Raw genomic sequence first — 21,482 nt, forward strand, 5'->3', positions numbered from 1 at the left:
CAGTCTTGGAACATAATTAAAATCGAATGTAATGGCATATCATAAATATATTCCTGGAAATTAGCGATGGAGTCATAACATCCCATAACATCTCCTCTTGAACAGACAGGAGATGTGGGTGTTAAACATTGTGATCACAATGACAGAGTACAGCCTTGTTAGCATGAGGCACAATGACTTTCAACAGGACCTGATAATGGTAGGAAGACAGTGACTAAAAGTAAAATTTGAATCAGAGGGTCAATGCATTCTGTCTCAGCATTTATATAAGAGACACTTCATAATGAGTTTAAATCACACAGTATAAAAGCCAAACTGCAGGCTGAAGCAGATAAACTTTATTCCAAATCTGAGTCATGATGCAGAACTGAATACAAGCAACTTAATTGCCTTTTGTGTGCCTGATTGTGGTGCAGATTCATTCAAGGTCTTATTTTATGAGCCCCTCCTCAAAATGTAAACCAGCAGTGTTTACCATGCATACATAACTATTAAAATATAGTGGTGCAAGGAGTCAGCTGACTCCTGCTTTGCCATTTTCAGTAAACAAGTTTGTCTTTCTGTTCCTCTTTTAGTGTCAGGGAAACAGAGTTACTAAACAGTAAACAACAAAAAATTAGGAGCTCAGTGCCAAAGTTACAGTAGGTAGTTTTTATGTCTTTACTTTATCTTTCCAAACTCAGTGCTACTGCACCATCTTGGACAGACAGATGGTTTTTGTAGCTGATGTGACAAGCGCTTCAGATGCTACCAAAAAAGGGACAACATCAAGCATGACAAAATTAAAGCATCCGCCTGTGCTGATATGTTTCTGTCACTGCTGATCAGAGATGGAGCTGAAAATTACCCACAACTGCAGAGTACTTCAGGGTTTATTACAAAAACTAGTTGCTGTATTTTAGCATATGTTGAATCTTTTATCTGATATTTCCTTGGTATTGTTTCTATCCTTGGATCGGGAAAACGTGGCTTACTGCTATTGACAGATTGACAGACTGATACTAAAATTCCATTATGATGTGTGAGGGTTTAAAAAAGGACCCAAATTCAGAATCCGGAGGACAAAGACAGGATGACAGCTAAATACAAAAGACACTTACAAAAGGAACTTAACTTCCACAGCATGTCTTTGTCCTCCCCTCACAAAAACTGGTCACGACAGATGGACGTCCCTCCCCCTGCCAGGTTCTGCTGGAGATTTCTTCCTGTTAAAAGGGAGTTTTTCCTTCCCATTGTCGCCAAAGCACTTCATCAAACGGGTTTTTCACTGTTTTCTTTGTATTATTGTAGGGCCTTTACTTTACAACATACAGCATCTTGAGGCAACTGCTACTGTGATTTGGCACTATATATAAAAAAAATTACTGAATACACGAACAACTGATTAGTGACTTTTAAATTTGTGGATATCCTGTGTTCATGTGGTGTATGGGTTACTGTTTACAGTATTATTACAGCACGAGAGCTTGACTGAATGTGTACTGTGTACGTGAACCTTTGAAGAATACCTTGAAGAGCCAGTTAATGATTGTACAGTTAGGGCTGGGCAATATGGCCTAAAATTCATATCGCGATATAATTTCAAGCATGTGCGGTAACGATATATATCGCGATATATTCTTTTCTTCTGTATAAGGTATTTTCAACACTACAAGGCACACTTAAAATTCTTTAATTTTCTCAAAAATAGAGAGTGTGCCTTATATATGAATTCTGGTTGTGCTTACTGACCTCGAACCCGATTTGGGCGTGCAGAAATCTGTTAAAAAATGTTTTAGTACAACTTTGGTAAGCCGCACTGCTTGATGGATTGTCAGAGCATTACGGCTGCCATGGTGAGGAGCTTCGCGGAGTAATCTGGGTCCAAAATTCCGTCCCTTCAGGTCCCAAAGTCAAACTCTTTTACTGAGAGTAAAAAACGGTCTAAATTCTTTAATCTTTAATAAAATCATCAGCGTTGCTGCTTTACCAGGTGTAACAATTAAGTTTAACATCCAGGCATCCATGAAAACAGAATTTATTAAATTTAACGGAGTTAGAAGTTAGCAGGAAGTTAGCTCGCTAGTTTCCACCTAAACATGACATACTATGTTCTGACTGAGAGATTTTTGAAACTAATTAAAACGTACAGCTCTGCTACCACTTCCAACATAAATGAAGAGAGAAAACTAAACAGCAGTGGCATTTGCAGGGTTACTGAAGTTGGACTACCTATTGTTGTGCTACATGATTGCTAGCGAAACAGCTATGTTAGCATAACATTGGCACAGTGAAGCTGGAGGATGAATGCCAACTTTTTTTCCACTCGAAAAAAGTCATTAATGAATCAATGTTATGGAAGTGGAGGAAGCGCAGTTTTTGGCTTTCCCCACATTTCAAAAGTGCTTCATCTCTTTGCTATGACTGTCGGCATATTTTGCAGATGCTGCCGGTGGCATGGTGGTTAGCACTGTTGCCGCACAGCAAGAAGGTCCTGAGTTCAATTCCAACATCAGGCCGGGGTCTTTCTGTGTGGAGTTTGCATGTTCTCCCTGTGTTTGTGTGGGTTCCCTCCGGGTACTCCGGCTTCCTCCCACCGTCCAAAGACATGCAGCTTGTGGGGATAGGGTAATTGCATAATCCAAATTGTCACAATGTGCGAATGAATGTGAGTGCGAATGGTTGTCTGTCCCTGTGTGTTGGCCCTGCGACAGACTGGCGACCTGTCCAGGGTGTACCCCGCCTCTCGCCCTATGACAGCTGGGATAGGCTCCAGCGCCCCCCGGAACCCTGAAAAGGACAAGCGGAAGCGAATGGATGGATGGATAATGGCTGTAAGCCGCTGCGATGCTTTCGACCAAAACAGGCACATCATCAACATGCGCTATCACGATAGAGCGGTATAGTCAAAATCTCTATCGTTGGCCAAGTTTCTATCGTATATCGTTTCTATCGCCCACCCTTATGTTCAGTCACTTTTTTCTTTTAGCCAGTTCATAACCAAATACTGGTTCGACTTTGTCAGACAACTAAAAATAGCGTTCACACAATATAGTAATGCAACATTTGCTAGAAAACATACAACAATATCTTATGAGGACTTCTAAGACTAAAATTTAAAAAAAGAACCCATAATTTCTTTTTTAGCGTCATTTAGCATTGCAACAATCTGAACAGCATTGGTCATGCTTAACTGTCTAGCAAGAGCCAAAAAAATAAGAAACAACGAAGACAAAATACACAGTACCAACCTGGATGTAAATAAGAAAGACATGCATGATGAAGAGACCTCAAACAGACGAAGTTTGGGAAATGTCAGACTTGAACTACTGCGGTCTAACACCTTGATAATGTCAGATGTCAGGTTTTGTTGACATTTGTACAGTTGTGATGATATATGCCACTAGCTTTAGGCTGTCCCCCTGCCTCTAAGGGTTTGTTGATTGAATCCCCATCAAAGTGGTCCTCCAAGGGTAGCAGAATACAGATCCATGGCATTTAGTGATAGGGTGCAAAAATGCGTCAATTCATGGAAGCAAGTGATTGTTGTGGGGCTGGGATTGTGTCTTGGGGTCTTTGTTGTGTTTTTCAAGTTGTTCCTCCTTTCTGTTATGTGGGAGATGCAGTTGAATTTCAATGTCCAGGTGTGAGGGAACATAAGATCCAAATTAAGGCCAGGACATGAGGTTTTTCAGAACATTTCATTGTTTCCCTTCCCTGATTGTTGCAACAATCCAAACAGCACAAAATCCAGTGAATGAAAAACTATATAACAGTGACAAAAAATGAATGGCTGCTCATTCACAGATTTGCTCTTTGTATATTCGTCTCTGAATGAGAGAAAATCTGGGATCAGGTCTGAAATATCGTTCATGAGAAATATGAACAACTGAGTGGAGGGGGCAGGGTTAAATTGGCAGACCCACACTGTGTGATTCTTCCATGCAGTCAGCATTCGTAGAGTCAACCTGTTATCTCCTGGACATCAGATGAATGAACGGCATCTCTGCACATGGAGCTGCTGGACAGGAGATGTGAGCCCCTTAATAAAACAAGAATGAGCAGAGACTTGTGGGGAGGGGGAGGAAAGCCAAGTGTTTGAGCCTGAATGGGTTGGGGGAGGGGCCGTCAGACTGTTTACTGTCTGTTTGCGGTAATACTATCACATAAATGCAGTGAGTGTGGGCTTAATTCAAAGATACAACACCAGACTGACCTACATTTATTCACTGGCGCTGTAAAGCCCTGGCTTTGTAATAGATTTCATTCATACCAGTTAATTAACTAGTATGTGTGACTGATATCATAAAATTCTATATGTGGGAAAATGACAAAGCTGTTGACATGTCCAGAGCAGCGTGTATAGCTTTCTGCTAAAAGTTTGATTTATGAAAGTAATTCTTCTCTTTGAAAGAATCCAAAAATGTCAATACCTTAATGGATATCAATGAAATAAAACAGTGAAACAAAATAGAAACAATGGAAGGATATTAACTCCTTTGCAACCTCCTAACAACTAAAGAAAAAAGATCAGATTTCTTTTTTTTTTTTTTTAAATATTGTGTTGATTTTATTCTGTAGATATTAATGTCTACAACTATATGTATAGCATTGTACTTCATCTGACATGTCAGTGACAAGAAAAAAAATGGTGTCTGCTGCTGCAGTGAAGAATGATCTAACAGGAGCACAATGGAGGGGAGGGATGGTGAAGGAATACGTTATTGATCCGAATGATCTTGTTACACACTAAGTGAAAGGTTTCATGAATTTTAATACAAATAAGAAGACAGAAAGGCAGCAAATCATTTATCTGTCTGAGGCCATGCTATTTTCTGCAAAAGATGACTGAAAGAGGAGCAGATCTTTTCATCTTTGTTGACAAAGGCTGCATTTTGGACCTTTATCTTAGCAAAGTGCTGGTGCTCAGTAGTGCCTTACAGAGCTACTAGTGTGACATTGGGCAAGTGATACTCAGCTTACGGGCCTATCAACCTAGTCAGGTCTGTCACGGGGGACAACTGTCCAGCTATTCATTGAAATATGGTTTGAAGATGTTACACCTATATGTACCATCATATAAATGCTTTCCAGGGCAACAAAGTTAGCATTTTGCAAGTTAAATTTTTGCAGTTTTTATCATGTGGGCTTGGTGTCAGTCTTTGTAAATGAATTTAGTTAGTTATTAAGTTATGACTCTTACTCTTTTCATTATGGGGGAAAAGCTGAGTATTCCTGCTGAGTAGATTTGAGTCAGATTTACAATTTCTGTCAATTTGTAACTGAAATACACATTAATTTAAACAGATATTCTAACATTAGACGTTATTCCTATATTACTACCAGTCTGCTTTCACAATTCTAGTGTCTTTATATTCAGTCTGTCAATGAAGCCAGATCTTTATTACCAGGTCAAATGTTCCTTTGCAATAGTTATAATAAACCGTCAGCTAAAAAAATAACTGTAACTGCTCTCATAACATGAAATATGAAGCTAAGTAGAAACTGCCTGCTTTTCTTGAGAACCACATCTGCATTTGGGGAGCCTCTTTCTTTTGCTAACAGCCCAGAAAAGCTGTTGAGGAGACTCGTTATAAATGGGATCCACTGTGAGGCATGAATATAGAGGAAATCAAAGCTTCTGCTACAACACAAATCTATCTATGTCACTTTAGACTGAGAGTGGTAGCTTTGCTCATTACACTGCTCCCTAGCTGGGCCCTGTAAAGTGATAAGAGTGAGCTGGACAGCTTTATTCAGTCGCACAAAATCAGTTTTCTAAGCAAATCCTTTGTTTTATTTTATATGGGTTTATTCAATGTTGAACACGAGAACAGCTCACTCTGTTTTTAGCGCAGTCAAGTGAAAATAATGTTCTGTATCTGCATAAAGAGGTAACACTTTGCTTCCAGTGAGACAGACAAAGGGTGTTGGATATAGAACTAGGGCCATCAATTATTTAAGCAGCTCTCAAGCAACTGGACTGAATTCAAGGGGGCGTTCCCACAATGGAAGAAGCCATCTGATATTCAGCTGCACTTGATTTCTTTCCATCTCTGACACCTCCATTTACTCTCTCTGCCAGCCGCCCCAACCACACACACATTTAGATAAGGATGAATGCTCCTTTCTTCATCCCAGCTCTCCGTCTTTCAGTTATGCACCTTATTTTGTCTTTTGTTGTCCCTTTTTTGTCCCCTGCATCTTCTTTTATTCTCTCTGCATTTCCTTCTTTTTAGCTCGCACTGTTTCCCTTCATACACATGTCTTTCACAGAGACAGGCTGCCCACTGTATGCGCTCAAACACAGCTAAACCCGAGAACATGACGGAGAATGCAGGTGAAACAGAATAAGAGCTTATCTTGTTTGCACAGCAATGGATCTGCAAGAATTGGTTTTATGGAGTGTGGTTTCCATTCAAGACTCACACCATTGAATAACCTGACTCATCTCATCATCAGTCATCCTGTCCAGTTTCCATAGCCTCATTGGCTATTTGCACATTGTGAGTTATTCATACAAAATTCCCACAATGTGGTGCACTTATGTCAGCAGCACCTTCAAAAAAACACCTTCAAGTCATCTCATTCTTGTACAAATTAGTTAGCCCCAAGCCCCTGCAATACCATGTTTGTATATCCATGGCAATCTGGATACTAACCTAAGTGATTCAGGCGCTAACTGGGCAGATGTGTGGATGAAAACTTGTTTGGTTTACATATGGTGTTAAACTGTATTCTGTAACCTGTAACATTAAGTGTTTTGTGCATGCCCAAATATTAGCCCTTTATGTAGGTGATGTTTGCTGAAAGATAAAGAAGAATAAATATTATTTCCACTGTGTTGTTTTGCTCCTGATGGATCGTTGCCCTACATTCTCTTAATTTTCTCTTAGAAGCACGTTTAGCAAAATATTACCAACACTAAGGTTTTATAGGATAGTACACCTGATGTTGTTGGATTTCAACTCTTGGACAAAACATGTCATTTTACTGTGTCAACTTGGGTCTAGAAATTGTAATTGTAATTTTTTTAATCATTAGGAAACATGAACATGATGCTGCAATACAAAAAATGGACTGATAGGAGAGGCAGGCTAATTTTCTAATTTATAAACAAACATCAGTTAGTTGAGTAGTAATAACCAGACAACCGTGATAACAGGTCCCAGCAGACTCACTGAGAGAGCAAGCATCTAGTAACCAAAAGAATGCAGTGTAAGCACAGGTTTCATTCAATTCAAAAGTAGCATGGTAACTTGAATCAACAAGATAAGATAAGATAAGATAAGATAGAACTTTATTAATCCCTCGGGTGGGTTCCTCTGGGAAATTCGATTTCCAAAAAAGCACAGCACCGACAGAAGTTACAGAGTTATACACACACACATATATATAAATACAGAGACAATATAAATAAAATATACGAAGGGGATAAATAGAATAAATAGGAATAAAAATAAAAATACAAGTGAATTGCACATTTCAAGTATTGAGTCTATTGCACCGTTGACTATTTACAAAAGTATTGCACAAAAGGTATTGCACAGTGAGGTGAAGAGGCACTACAGCTTAGTTGTTCCCTCCTTTGTCCTCCTGTCTCCCCTCCCTCTCCCCTCCAGAGAGGAGTTAAACAGTCTGATGGCGTGTGGGACAAAGGAGTTTTTAAGTCTGTTAGTTCTTGTCTTTGGGAGAAGCAACCTGTCACTGAACAGACTCTTCTGGTTGTTAATGGCCGTGTGCAGAGGATGCCTGGCATTGTCCATAATGTCCATCAGTTTCTTTAATGTCCTTTTCTCTGCCACTGTCACCAGAGTGTCCAGCTTCATGCCGACCACAGAGCTAGCCCTCCTGATCAGTTTCTCCAGCCTGGATGAGTCCTTCTTTGCTGTGCTGCTCCCCCAGCACACCACAGCATAGAAAAGTACTCCAGCAACCACCGACTGGTAAAACATCCTCAGGAGCTTCCTGCAGATGTTAAAAGACCTCAGCCTCCTGAGGAAGTACAGTCGGCTTTGGGCTTTTTTATACAGGTACTCTGTGTTGCATGACCAGTCCAGTTTATTGTCCACCCACAGCCCGAGGTACTTGTACTTGTTGACCACCTCCACCTCCTCCCCCTCTATCTGAACCGGCAGTGGACCTGCTCTAGACCTCCCGAAGTCCACAACCAGTTCCTTAGTCTTTGAGGTGTTGAGTTGCAGGTGGTTTGTGTGACTCCATGCGACAAAGTTCCTCACCAGACTTCTGTACTCCTCTTCCTGATCATCCCAGATACACCCCATGATGGCTGTGTCGTCTGCAAACTTCTGAATGTGGCATAATTCAGAGTTGTAGCAGAAGTCAGAGGTGTACAGGGTGAAGAGAAGAGGGGACAGCACAGTTCCCTGTGGTGCTCCTGTGCTGCTGACCACTGTGTCAGACGTGATGTCCTTCAGCCTGACGTACTGTGGTCTGTCGGTGAGGTAGTCGGAGATCCAAGCCACCAGGCAGGGGTCCACCTCCATCCTGTTCAGTTTTTCCTGAAGCATACAGGGCCGGATGGTATTAAAGGCACTGGAAAAGTCAAGAAACAGGATCCTGACCGTGCCTTTTCCCCCATCCAGGTGTGAGTGGGCTCTGTGTAGGAGGTACAGGATGGCATCCTCCACTCCGACACCCGCCTTGTATGCAAACTGTAGTGGGTCCTGGGCATGTTGTACCTGTGGTCGGAGGAGGTTGAGGAAGAGCCGCTCTAGAGTCTTCATAAGATGTGACGTCAGTGCCACCGGTCGGAAGTCATTCAGCTCATTGGGCCGGTTCTTTTTGGGGACTGGGACGATGCAGGATGTCTTCCATAGGGCGGGCACTCTCCCCAGTCGCAGACTGAGGTTGAAGACTCGTTGTAGCGGCTCCCCAAGTTCAGCAGCACACGCCTTTAGCATCCTAGGACACACCTTGTCTGGGCCTGCTGCCTTTCTGGGGCGAAGCTTCCTCAGTTGTCTCCTGACCTGATCCACTGTGACACTGGGAGATGTTTGGGAAGAGGGGAGGGGGGGAGATGTCTTGCTGCTGAGAGAGGGATTGGAGGAGGGGGGTGTCATGGTGTCAGGAAGGGGGGGAAGCGAGGGAGGTAGGAGAGTGGGGATTGGACTCTGTAGTGAAGGTGAGGGTGGGGGGGTTGTGGGCTGGTCAAGAGGCAGCTGCACATGAAACTGAGACACAAACGCACACAGCACCAGCTGTTGTAACCACTTCTGGACACCATGATTTGCAAAGGCAACAACCGTCTAATCCAGATGGGCTCTTGTACCAAAATTTGGCACCAATCGATTTAGTGTGAATCTGTCCTCTGTACTAATTCAGTTAATTCCCTAAAAAGTACTAGATTCTGTCCCAAGCCCTAGCAGTATGACCTGAAGTATGTACAGAAGCAGACAGAACAATATATATCTGCCTGCATGTTAATGACGTTAATGTTACTGTGCTTTGTTCATAAAACTTGCAGAACAACTTTTTCCCCTTTTACATGCCTTGCCATAGTATATGTATTGTATATGTATTACTGCTGAGAAAAGATATACAACTGATCTTGCACTCACAGCTATGTTCACACAATCACTTACACACAATAATATATATTCACTCACATGCACCAAGCCAGAATGCAATCAACCAATTAGGAAATACTAACTATTAGGCACATCTCAGATGTGTACTATTGATCAGATAAGGACTCAGAAACAACATTAGTTTTGTAACTGAGCCTTTAAAAGCCAAAAGGAAAGAAAAGAAAAGACCCACTTTTAACACTCCATTTATGAATAACATTCAGATCCACGATAGCACTAAAAATATCCATTAAACATTCTAAAAGCATAATTTAAAATGTAGTTTCTACCAATGCTAAATACTAAAAGTTTTAGCAGGTCCTAAAATAATTCTGTTTGCAAAGTTTGGACAGATCGTTAGCAAATCTGACCCAACATGAATAACAGACTGAAAATAACTATGACTTGAACTTTATAACGTCACCTATTTTGTTCAGATTATGGCTTTTTAAGCAACGACAACAAATGTTCATCACAATCTAAAGTTCCCACATTTATCCATGGCATTTGAAGGTTGGAAAAGCTCTAATCTCAGCGAGCATCACTGAAGCACAACCAGCTTTAATCTATTTAGAGTGTGACATTTTCACTCTCATTTGCTATTTACAAATGAGAGCTGTTAGCATGTGCTGAGCTTATGGATTTCTAGATACACAAAGGACCCCGAGAGTCGGCATTTTTAGCATGGGAAGCAAGGCGCTGCAAATGCTTGGAACAGAGACGCAAATAGAGCGAGTGTTGCTGAGTAAATATGTGCTGCTGAGATTAGAACTGTTTATATTTACTCTGACTTTTTTTTGAAACTGTCATTAAGACACTAACATTTAAATACTTAATCTTTAACTCTGGTAATTTATTTATACACTGGATACATTCATTAGCAAATATCAGCCTGCAGAGTAATAATGAGTGCTGACAGGAACATCAGCTGTAGCTACCTCCTGTGGTGCATTGTTCAATGCCAGAGCTGAAACAGGTAGTCTTTTAAAACAGGAACTGTTTTACTATATGCTTGTGTTTCAGGTGGCAACAGATGTTCCAAAGACAATTTTGTAGCATTACCATTTAAATGGGCCATGCAACTATATTTAACAAAATCCTGCCAGAGAAGAATGAGCCCTGCATCTGTATTCCTTAAAAGATTAAAGTGCAAGACTCTTTGTACCATTGTCAAAATAATTGTCAGAACAATTATTGGCTAATTTCTTTCAATCTTTTAACTATTTTGCGTGAATTGTCTGTATTTAACACACTTTACATATTAAACTCATGAAATACATTACCGAATGCATATTTTGTATTACTACTGCGTATCTTCAGCACACTATTTACAATTACTTTCCCCAGCAGTTGGAAACAATTTCCACTTTAATGACAGAAGTCAGATACACTGAAAGGAAAAAGGACCAGTGGTCCAGTGAACGCAAAAATCATAAAGCATTAACAATGTGCCAGAGATTGTGCTGATGAGCAGAATCTCCTTCATGGACTGTAAAGGGCATTGGGCAATGTGCTTATATCGACCTAGGATCCTGGGATTAAAAAGAAGATTGGCTTGAGGAAACTCCTACAGAGCACCACAATGAGATCTGCTGCAATGACATTTCTCCTAAAATCCTAATACAGAAGACAATAGAGACAGAGGCTGAAGGCTCTCTGATTGCTGGCTGTTACATCTAAATCTATTCTCATAAATGTATAAATCTGGGAGTTGCTAAACCTGATTTTTCTGGATTTTTTTCACTGCAGCACCACTCAAGACAGCTGGTGCATTTTTTAAAAGAAATTCTAATTGTTGTCCATCACTGACAAACAACCGTGCTTCAGTTACATGACTTTATCCATTGCTAGACTGTATCAAAAACATATTATTGTGTAAAGACACAATAATATGTGTATTTTTTACAAATGGAGCTGCCTGCTTCAGCACATTTGTATTAACAGTGTGATCACAAGAATGTTTTGCAGTCAAAGATTATAAATGGTTAAACATATCTGCAAACATACCAGATTACATAAAAAGCTAAAAATATATTTATATAAATTCAAAAGAAAAGATGATTTACATGTATGAATACATGTACCCATACTTGCTTATCCTAATACAAGCAGGATGTTTAACAGCAGTCTGCCAAGTTGAAACAGGTGTATGACCTTCCCTGGAGAAACTCTGACTCAGGTAAGAGGAAAACACTGTGGTAATTAGGAACCAGGATACAGAATAGTAATAAGGCATTTCCCTTGCTGTAGGGCCCAACAGTCTAAATCCAATGAACATTGTTATTATTAACAAACTGTCCAATTTCACTTTAGATCTCCTGTGGATGGGCCAACAGAGGGCGGATGTTTGGCCACGACTGATTTGCACTCTCCAATACACTGTTTTCAGAGATCAATGCAACATGCAGGTATTTGTGTAATCGTTAATACTGTTTGCCCAGCAGATCAATGGACGCTGAACGTCCAGCTTGTCTTAGCTGACAAACTGGCCTAGAGGAGCATTAGACTCCTAATGGTCAGTTACTTTAATCCTTTAAGTATTAAAAGAAAATTCCATTATGAAAGAATGTTACCAATTTAAAATGTGCCACAATGGACATGCAAAGAAGAGTAGAATAGTGGCTGTCTCATAAAATCTTTCCAACTGGTAAACGTCTGGACGGACAGACAACTCAAAATATTGGCAGTTTGTTAATCACACCCCAGCTAATTTTGGTGACAGTGGCAACAATAATGTAAGTCATATTGCTGATGCCAGGGAAGCTCGTTCTGGCCAGCGCACTAGCTGAACTCGTGTTCAGCTAGTGTTACGCATACACTAAGCACAGGAGGACCGACTCTGATCCACTGTAGTGAAAATATAGGCTAAAAAATATACACTTAAATCAGCTTCACGCAAACTTGTGAAATGCAGACCAGTATCAAAGTATATTGTAAGGCAGACCTTACAATTATATATAGAGAGAAAAACCCATAAATTATATGACCCTCTATGAGCAAGCACTTTGGTGACGGTGGGAAGGAAAAACTCCCTTTTAACAGGAAGAAATCTCCAGCAGAACCAGGCTCAGGGAAGGGCAGCCATCTGCCGCGACCGTTAGGGATGAGAGAAGGAAGACAGGACTTTTAACTATGAATCCTCTATGTCACAGGTGTCGAACTCCAGGCCTCGGGCCCGGTGTCCTGCAGGTTTTAGATGTGTCCTTGATCCAACACAGCTGATTTAAATGGCTTAATGACCTCCTCAGCATGTCTTGAAGTTCTCCAGAAGCCTGGTAATGAACTAATCATGTGATTCAGGTGTGTTGACCCTGGGTGTTATCTAAAACCTGCAGGACACTGCCCCTCGAGGCCTGGAGTTCATGCTAGGTGTTCAATAACTCACATTTATTACACAAAAAGGGTGCAGAAATTCTCTGACACAAAAATAAAGTTCTCATGCAATCAATAAAAAATCTGAAATGGACTTTATGGTTTCAGAATGTAAAATATAATTATAAATATAATATAGAACAAAACCATTTAGATAAGCAAAGGGAAAATGTAGCATTACTGATGCAACATTTACAAAAAGCTCAGCAAGGCCAATATAACACAAAGCTAGATTTTATATTGAAAGGTGTTACAGGTTCAGGCTGTAGCACAACACTTTTCTTAAAAACATGGGCTGACATCTCCTCTCTGCCTATTCCCTCAAGAATTTTTCTCTATCTTTATCACTTTCTTTTAACCTCTGACCACAAACATCTATGTCTTTGTGACTGCTCCATAAGCTGCTTTTGACCTAATCTACATCACCTTCTTTTGGTCTGGATTTTCTTATACATTACATACACAATCATACTCACACTAACAAACAAAAAAAAGCTCAGTCTTTGAAGCATGCGTCATCCTGATTGAACCACAGCGCCGATTACACATCAAGCGTCAAAACAAATCCTCCTGACAGGATGTTGTTTCACTGTCCCTGAAAAAATGTCATTTCAAAAGCAGAGATATAACACCATTTTGTAAAAGCTGCATTTATTTCAAAATAAAGCCCCCCCCCCCCCCCATTTTGAATTTGAATACATGGGAACAAATGACTGAAAACTGCAAAAGTACAATCAATTTGAGGATTTCAACTACAGCGCCTGAAGTCCAAAGCTTTTCACAGAAACGCACGATCAACTTAAATGTGTAAACAAACTCGAGAAGTGCAGGCATGTTAATTGGAAACTGCCTCATTGAAGATGACCTGAGGCAAAGTTAAAAACTGCCCTATGGTCTCGCCAGTCCACCTTTAAAAAGTATTTTTGAAACTTAAACATCTGCAAAGACTCCTTTGGATGTTAAAGTATGGTCCCATTCAAAGTATAATGTAATTGAAGACAGTCTTTTTAGCTTTTGTTTTTCCAGACAAAAGCCAAAAAGTGTTGTTTAATAAACAATAGATTTTGTCCATTTTGAATAGATTTTGTTGAAGCAAGTCAAAATAGTACTCTTGTATGGCCCCCACATCCTTGTATGCATGCCTGACAATGTTAGGGCATGCTTCCAGTGAGACGATAGATTGTGTTCTGGGGGATCCAGATACGGACTAGGGCATTCCTGAGCCCCTGGACAATCTGAGGTGCAACCTGGCGATGTTGGATGAACCCAAACATAATGTCCCAGAGGGGTTGTATTGGCATTAGGTCAGGTAAGTGTGGAGGTCAGTCAGTGGTATCAGTTCCTTCATCCTCCAAGAACTGCCTGCATACTCTCATCATATGAAGCCAGATATTCTTGTTCACCAGGAAGAACCCAGAACCAGCATAGGGTTTGACAATGGGTCCAAGGCCTTCATCCTGATACCTAATGGCAGTTTGGGTGCTGTTGCTGAACCTGTAGAGGTCTGTGTGTCTCTCCGTGTATATGCCTCCTTAAACCATCACTGACCCACCACCCAACCGGTCATGCTGAACAATGTTACTAGAGGATGTTGGGCCCTCAGGCCACCTTCGTGAACTCTGTTTCTGATTGTTTGGTCAGAGACATTCATGCTAGGGGCCTGCTGGAGGTCATTTTGTAGGGCTCTGGCAGTGCTCATCCTGTTCCGAAGCAGATACTGGCCCTATAGGTCGTTGGTCATTACATATTGATACAAGTATTATTACTTGATGTTGTAGCCAACTCTTAAAAGTCATAAGAAATGCTGTAGAATGATCCCTGAGCTCAAGACAAAAAAATAAACAATTCCTAAAACACACAACCACATGGGGATCCTCCCTACAAAGTTCTTACAAAACTATTAATCCTTGTTTGAATCACAGTGCAACTTTACTGGTCCTTAAGTGTTACGCAAGGAGACTTAATCATCTGAATACATATGCCACGATTAGAGGACAGCACACGAACTCTCCCTGAACCAACACAGTTGATGTGAATCAAACAGTTAAACTTTCACTTTGGAGCTAACTTTGTATTTCATCAAAACTATCCCAGCTGTCAAGTCATGAATTAGCATATGCATGCTACATCATCTTAATCATAGATGAGTGATACAGATCCCATCATTTACAGACAACTGCCACACCTATGGAGGCTTACACTGGAAAATGTAAAGTAGCAGAATGAAGAGTGACATATGTGTTCAGTAAACTGAGGAGAAACCGAGAGATGGCAAGAACAGAAAGAGAGAAACCGCACGCTTGACTATCTTCACATTGGTCTTAAGGGAGCTGAGCTACATCCTTCCCGGAGTGTCCTATCCGGCGAAGGCTAATGAACACCTTTTCCCAGTCATTCAGTGCATACATCATTTCAAAACTGGACATCATGGGAGACAAAACTTTAACAGTTGCTCTTTTCCCCCCTCAGGGTTCTAAATGGGTGCACTTAGTGATTTGCTGCTGCAAAATGCTCCAGCTAGAACTGATTCAGAACTAAAAATTACACACTAAATGTACCTACACTGGCAGATGTTGTACAAGTCACCCTTCACATATTTTTTCTTCATCTACAGGCTTTCCTTGCAGATAGCAGCACAAAATCTATTCAAATTCAAACACTGTAACACTAGATTTAAAAACTGTATTATTTTAAGCAATTTCTTTACATCGAAAGGTATAACAGGGATCACAACATAAAGTCAAAACATAAGCAGCTTTCCAGCCAGTGTGGATTTCAATGTCAGACTATTGCAGCAGCCTTATGTCAAGTTCTGCATGTGTCACCTGAACCTTGCAACACTCACCATCCTTGCGGTGGTAGGTGATCTCCACTTTGCGCTCCTCGGACCCCAGCAGTGCCTGGGCCACCTGGGCCACAGCGTGCCGACTGGTGAACTGGCCATGCAAGAAGTCACAAGTGCATGGCTTCTGCATTACATCTGGCCTGGAAAAGCCCGTCATCTCGCAGAAACCATCATTACAGTAGATAATAGCGCAGTTCTGCACCCGGGCATTGGCTATGATGAATTTCTTATCTGTGACGAGGCAGAGAAGAAATTGGGGGAGAAAGAGTGTTACCGTGTTTATAGATGTAATTTTAAACTATTTGCACATAAATAAGAATATGAAAAAGTATAACAAATGTTTTATTTAACTAATACAAGTAGGTGTATTGGTTTGTATGGGATTATCCAGAATTACAGTCCTGAATGCTACTCAGCTGACTGAATAAAATTATGAAACTTCACATGTAGGTGGGATTGCTCTAGACAATAAGCATGTTCAGTAAATCCTTAGTAGGCTTAAATACTCCACTTTCTATTAACGAGGTGGCGTTAAATTTGACATTTTTTTAAAACAACAATGTGGAGACAACTGATGCACATTTTTGAGTTGTAAAAACCAGATTTGAGGCATAACTGAAACCCATTTTTAAAAGCGTAATTAGCTAAATTCATATATGGGGGATATAATCTGTAATTAATTACGTTAATCCTTTAATCCGTGTATATCACATGCAGCATTTTAAACTACATTTCCCACCGGAGCAGGAGAAAATGAGAAGGACACCAGAACTAAACAAACCTGGTGCGCGATAACACAGTATGGTAATTGACTCATAATGACTTTCATGGATTTCTGGCATTAACATCACAGGGTTAGCCATCCAAAGCCTTGCTGGTGTATAAAAGAAGGCCTATTCCTAACAATAACTGATCTCGAGGAGCAGCGGGACAGACACAAAAGACAAGCAGCACAGCACAGTGCACCCACACAGTACCTGACACCCAGGAAATCTACTTACTTTGTCCTTCGAATTTCCGAATAATTACTCCCAAAAATGTGTTTTGTGGCGCAACATGACCCCTCCGGACAGGCATGGTTCCCCTTCCAAAAATAATAATAATAATGATGGAAGAATAAAAATCTTTGTCTGTCCAAGTAAGAGCACACCGGTCCCCACAAAAATGTCTTCCGTAAAGTTATATAGCGGATGTCAACCGAAGCCAGAGGGGCTCCCCGTATTCTTTGTCACCAGTCAGTCATCCTCGTAAAAAAGAAAAAAAAGCCCCAACAAACCGCTTTCCGGTTTTCTTACCCAAGCCCCAATGTTTCCCTTATTTCAACTCCGACGTGTCCCCCGTTGAGCGCATCGCAGAGGCTTCTCTGCGCTCCTCGCCGACGTGAAGCTAGAAAGAAAGAAAGAATCGGCAAACCGCAGTTTAAACATTTCACCGTCACTCCTCGAAAGCACTGCGCGCTTTTTGTGTCTGCGCGTGAGCAGAAGGCGCGCGTGCGTGCGTGCGAGCGAGCGAGCAGGGGTCTATTGTTGTGAAGGGAAGACGGATGGTCTCTGAGGCCAATGGCTGAGAGGCGTAGCACCGACACTGCGAAGGGAGAACCCACAAGGATGCGCAGACAAAGCAGCAAACGTAGAGATGTTAGAGGCGAGGCGGAGAAGTAACGGATTACTGTAACACCTTCCAGTGTGGTTAGACGCATCATTTCACGAGTAGGCTTTAGTTAAGTTAGCACAGAGTAAACACAGCTCGTACTTTTAGCTGATACACGCCTAAAGGCGAATTATTATCGACATTTTCAATATTCAGTTTTCCTTTTTATCTGTCTTATCACAGCTGCTACATTTATTGTAGACTTTATGAGCGCAAGCTAGCTTAACTTTGCCTGCTTGAATAAAAAAACAAACCAACGGAATTTTACTGAAAGGACTTATCTTATTTTGGTTTGCAACATGACATCGAGTGAGGAAATACGTTTTGACATAGAATCATTATTTTTCTTTGTTACTTTTTCTGAGTCGCAAGCCCGACAGCGGCAGTGGGAGGCTGAGACCAGGGCAGGCGTATTTTATTCAAAGAGAGCGCTTGGCCACCACATATCTCCCCTTTCCGCTTTTCCTGTAAAACACCGTTTGCATCCAAAATGGAGCAAGGATCCGCTGTCACTGCCTCGGCCAGGCGCTGGCCATGGTGCTGCTGTTGCGGCGTCTCACATTTCCGCCCGCTGCTGGTTTCAGTAACTTTTTTGAATGAAAAGATTCAGCCTTTGTTGCTGCCTTGTAACGAACGTAATACACTGTGTAAAAAATAACAACAACAAAAAAAAAACAACAATAAAAAAGATAATATTTCCCATTCAAGCAGTCTACACTTAGTTGCTGTAAACTCTCCTTAGAATGCAACAGCTTACTTGAGGTCAAATAATTACTCTCTCTTCCAAAATTGTGCTTTCTGGCAGAGATTTAATAGTATATTCTGCACATTAGCAGTACTTTCATATGACTGAATGTTTTATTATTGAACTATTATTTGTTTACCATTAACAGCATTTTTCTAGCTTGTTGGGTGGTGTTTTTTTATTTATTTAAAAAAAGCAACTTATCTTTTCAATGCCATTTTCACATTCAAATACACAAAGAAGATAACAAATAACAGTAGACTGAAATAAAAAAAAACCCACATAAATTAGAGTGACTTTAGCTAGCATTTCATGTTATTTACATGCAAATTAGGGCTCAGGTGATAGAACGGGCCATTTAGTAATCTACTAATACTTCTAATGAAGGTCAGCAGTTTGATCCCTAGCTCTTCCAGTCTGCAGGCTTCCAGTGTTCCTAAATTGCACCCAGTGTATCCATTATAATCGTCTGGGCGTATAGTGAAAAAGCAATTAAAGGCATGGAATTAAAGTGCTGCATGAATTTGTGTGGTATGAGTGGATGAATGTGACATGTAGTGTTTAAAGTGCTTTGTAGTGCTCAGTAAAAATAGTTAAGAGCCATTTAAATAGTAATCTATCACATATGAACTGGTAACATGTTTATATCAGTTGTTCTATAAATGACATTTATTAGGTCATATACAGTGGGGCAAAAAAGTATTTAGTCAGCCACCGATTGTGCAAGTTCCCCCACTTAAAATGATGACAGAGGTCAGTAATTTGCACCAGAGGTACACTTCAACTGTGAGAGACAGAATGTGAAAAAAAAATCCATGAATTCACATGGTAGGATTTGTAAAGAATTTATTCGTAAATTAGGGTGGAAAATAAGTATTTGGTCACCTCAAACAAGGAAAATCTCTGGCTCTCACAGACCTGTAACATCTTCTGTAAGAAGCTTTTCTGTCCCCCACTTGTTACCTGTATGAATGGCACCTGTTTGAACTCATCATCTGTATAAAAGACACCTGTCCACAGCCTCAAACAGTCAGACTCCAAACTCTGCCATGGCCAAGACCAAAGAGCTTTCGAAGGACACCAGGAAAAGTATTGTAGACCTGCACCAGACTGGGAAGAGTGAATCTACAATAGGCAAGCAGCTTGGTGTGAAAAAATCAACTGTGGGAGCAATCATCAGAAAATGGAAGACATACAAGACCACTGATAATCTCCCTCGATCTGGGGCTCCACGCAAGATCTCATACCGTGGGGTCAAAATGATCATGAGAACGGTGAGCAAAGATCCCAGAACCACACGGGGGGACCTGGTGAATGACCTGCAGAGAGCTGGGACCAAAGTAACAAAGGTCACCATCAGTAACACACTACAACGGCAGGGAATCAAATCCCGCAGTGCCAGACGTGTTCCGCTGCTGAAGCCAGTGCATGTCCAGGCCCGTCTGAAGTTTGCCAGAGAGCACATGGATGATACAGCAGAGGATTGGGAGAATGTCATGTGGTCAGATGAAACCAAAGTAGAACTTTTTGGTATAAACTTAACTCGTCGTGTTTGGAGGAAGAAGAATACTGAGTTGCATCCCAAGAACACCATACCTACTGTGAAGCATGGGGGTGGAAACATCATGCTATGGGGCTGTTTTTCTGCCAAGGGGACAGGACGACTGATCCGTGTTAAGGACAGAATGAATGGGGCCATGTATCGTGAGATTTTGAGCCAAAACCTCCTTCCATCAGTGAGAACTTTGAAGATGAAACGAGGCTGGGTCTTCCAACATGACAATGATCCAAAACACACCGCCCGGGCAACAAAGGAGTGGCTCCGTAAGAAGCATTTGAAAGTCCTGGAGTGGCCTAGCCAGTCTCCAGACCTCAACCCCATAGAAAATCTGTGGCGGGAGTTGAAAGTCCGTGTTGCTCAGCGACAGCCCCAAAACATCACTGCTCTCGAGAAGATCTGCATGGAGGAATGGGCCAAAATACCAGCTACTGTGTGTGCAAACCTGGTAAAGACCTATAGTAAACGTTTGACCTGTGTTATTGCCAACAAAGGTTATGTTACAAAGTATTGAGTTGTATTTTTGTTATTGACCAAATACTTATTTTCCACCCTAATTTACGAATAAATTCTTTACAAATCCTACCATGTGGATTCATGGATTTTTTTTTCACATTCTGTCTCTCACAGTTGAAGTGTACCTCTGGTGCAAATTACTGACCTCTGTCATCATTTTAGGTGGGGGAACTTGCACAATCGGTGGCTGACTAAATACTTTTTTGCCCCACTGTATGTGCAATCTTAATCTACAAACCCTATAAAATTAAAGTAGCATTTATTGTATAAATGTGCTTTCAACCACAATTATCTATATTTCTTTTGGAGAATTTGCACTAGATCTCCTACTGATCATTTAATGAACTACACCAACATGAGCTAGCAGGTTATCTATACCGGGTGTCTTAAAATGCTCTTGTTTCCTTTTATTATCTTTTCCCCCTTGGTCCACTTTCCTTGCAGATTCAATTTATTCACTATGTCTCCTTCAGTGTTCCACTCAGACACGCACAGGCAAATAAGCACTCCCATACTCTAGTGGAACATCTGTCCTGCTCCATCTGCTCCATTGAGAAAATGATTGACAATTCAACAGACATGGTGGGGAGGGGAGTTGCAGAGACTGCAGACTATGTTGCTTTTGCAGTCTTTTATTTCTCTCTTATTCCGCTACTCCTCCCTCAGTCTGTGTCTGTTACAGAGCGAGTAAAACTCTCCCTTCACTGAAACAGTGAAGGCAAGGCCTACCCCTGCCATAGTCACAATCCCATCCATCCATCCGCTTATCCTTTTCAGGGTCGCGGGGGGCGCTGGAGCCTATCCCAGTTGTCATAGGGCGAGAGGCGGGGTACACCCTGGACAGGTCGCCAGTCTGTCGCAGGGCCAACACACAGGGACAGACAACCATTCGCACTCACATTCATTCGCACATTGTGACAATTTGGATTATGCAATTAACCTATCCCCACAAGCTGCATGTCTTTGGACGGTGGGAGGAAGCCGGAGTACCCGGAAGGAACCCACGCAAACACAGGGAGAACATGCAAACTCCACACAGAAAGACCCCGGCCTGATGTTGGAATTGAACTCAGGACCTTCTTGCTGTGCGGCAACAGTGCTAACCACCGTGCCACCGTGCTGCCCACACAATCCCATTTAAAGAAAATGCAGTGTTTGTTAGTTTGTATTCCAGCTCTTAACGTGCTCAATGAAATGACAAAACAAAATTTACATAAAAATCTGAGG

General features: G+C 41.3%; 1 protein-coding gene across 1 annotated transcript in view; it reads right to left on the bottom strand.

The window, feature by feature from the left end:
- LOC146608537 (voltage-gated inwardly rectifying potassium channel KCNH7-like) overlaps positions 1-16,863 on the bottom strand; it is a 73,831-nt gene extending 56,968 nt beyond the window's left edge. The window contains exons 1-2 of the mRNA XM_085348746.1: positions 16,788-16,863; positions 15,787-16,017 (exon numbers count right to left, since the gene is read on the bottom strand). Coding sequence (XP_085204872.1) covers positions 15,787-16,017; positions 16,788-16,863 — 307 coding nt within the window. The remainder of the gene's footprint in view (positions 1-15,786; positions 16,018-16,787) is intronic.
- Between the last annotated feature and the right edge of the window lie 4,619 nt (positions 16,864-21,482).

Source organism: Diplotaxodon limnothrissa, linkage group LG23 (assembly GCF_057381915.1).
Source record: "Diplotaxodon limnothrissa isolate DT_005_m linkage group LG23, D_limnothrissa_male_GT1.1, whole genome shotgun sequence".
NCBI lineage: Eukaryota > Metazoa > Chordata > Actinopteri > Cichliformes > Cichlidae > Diplotaxodon > Diplotaxodon limnothrissa.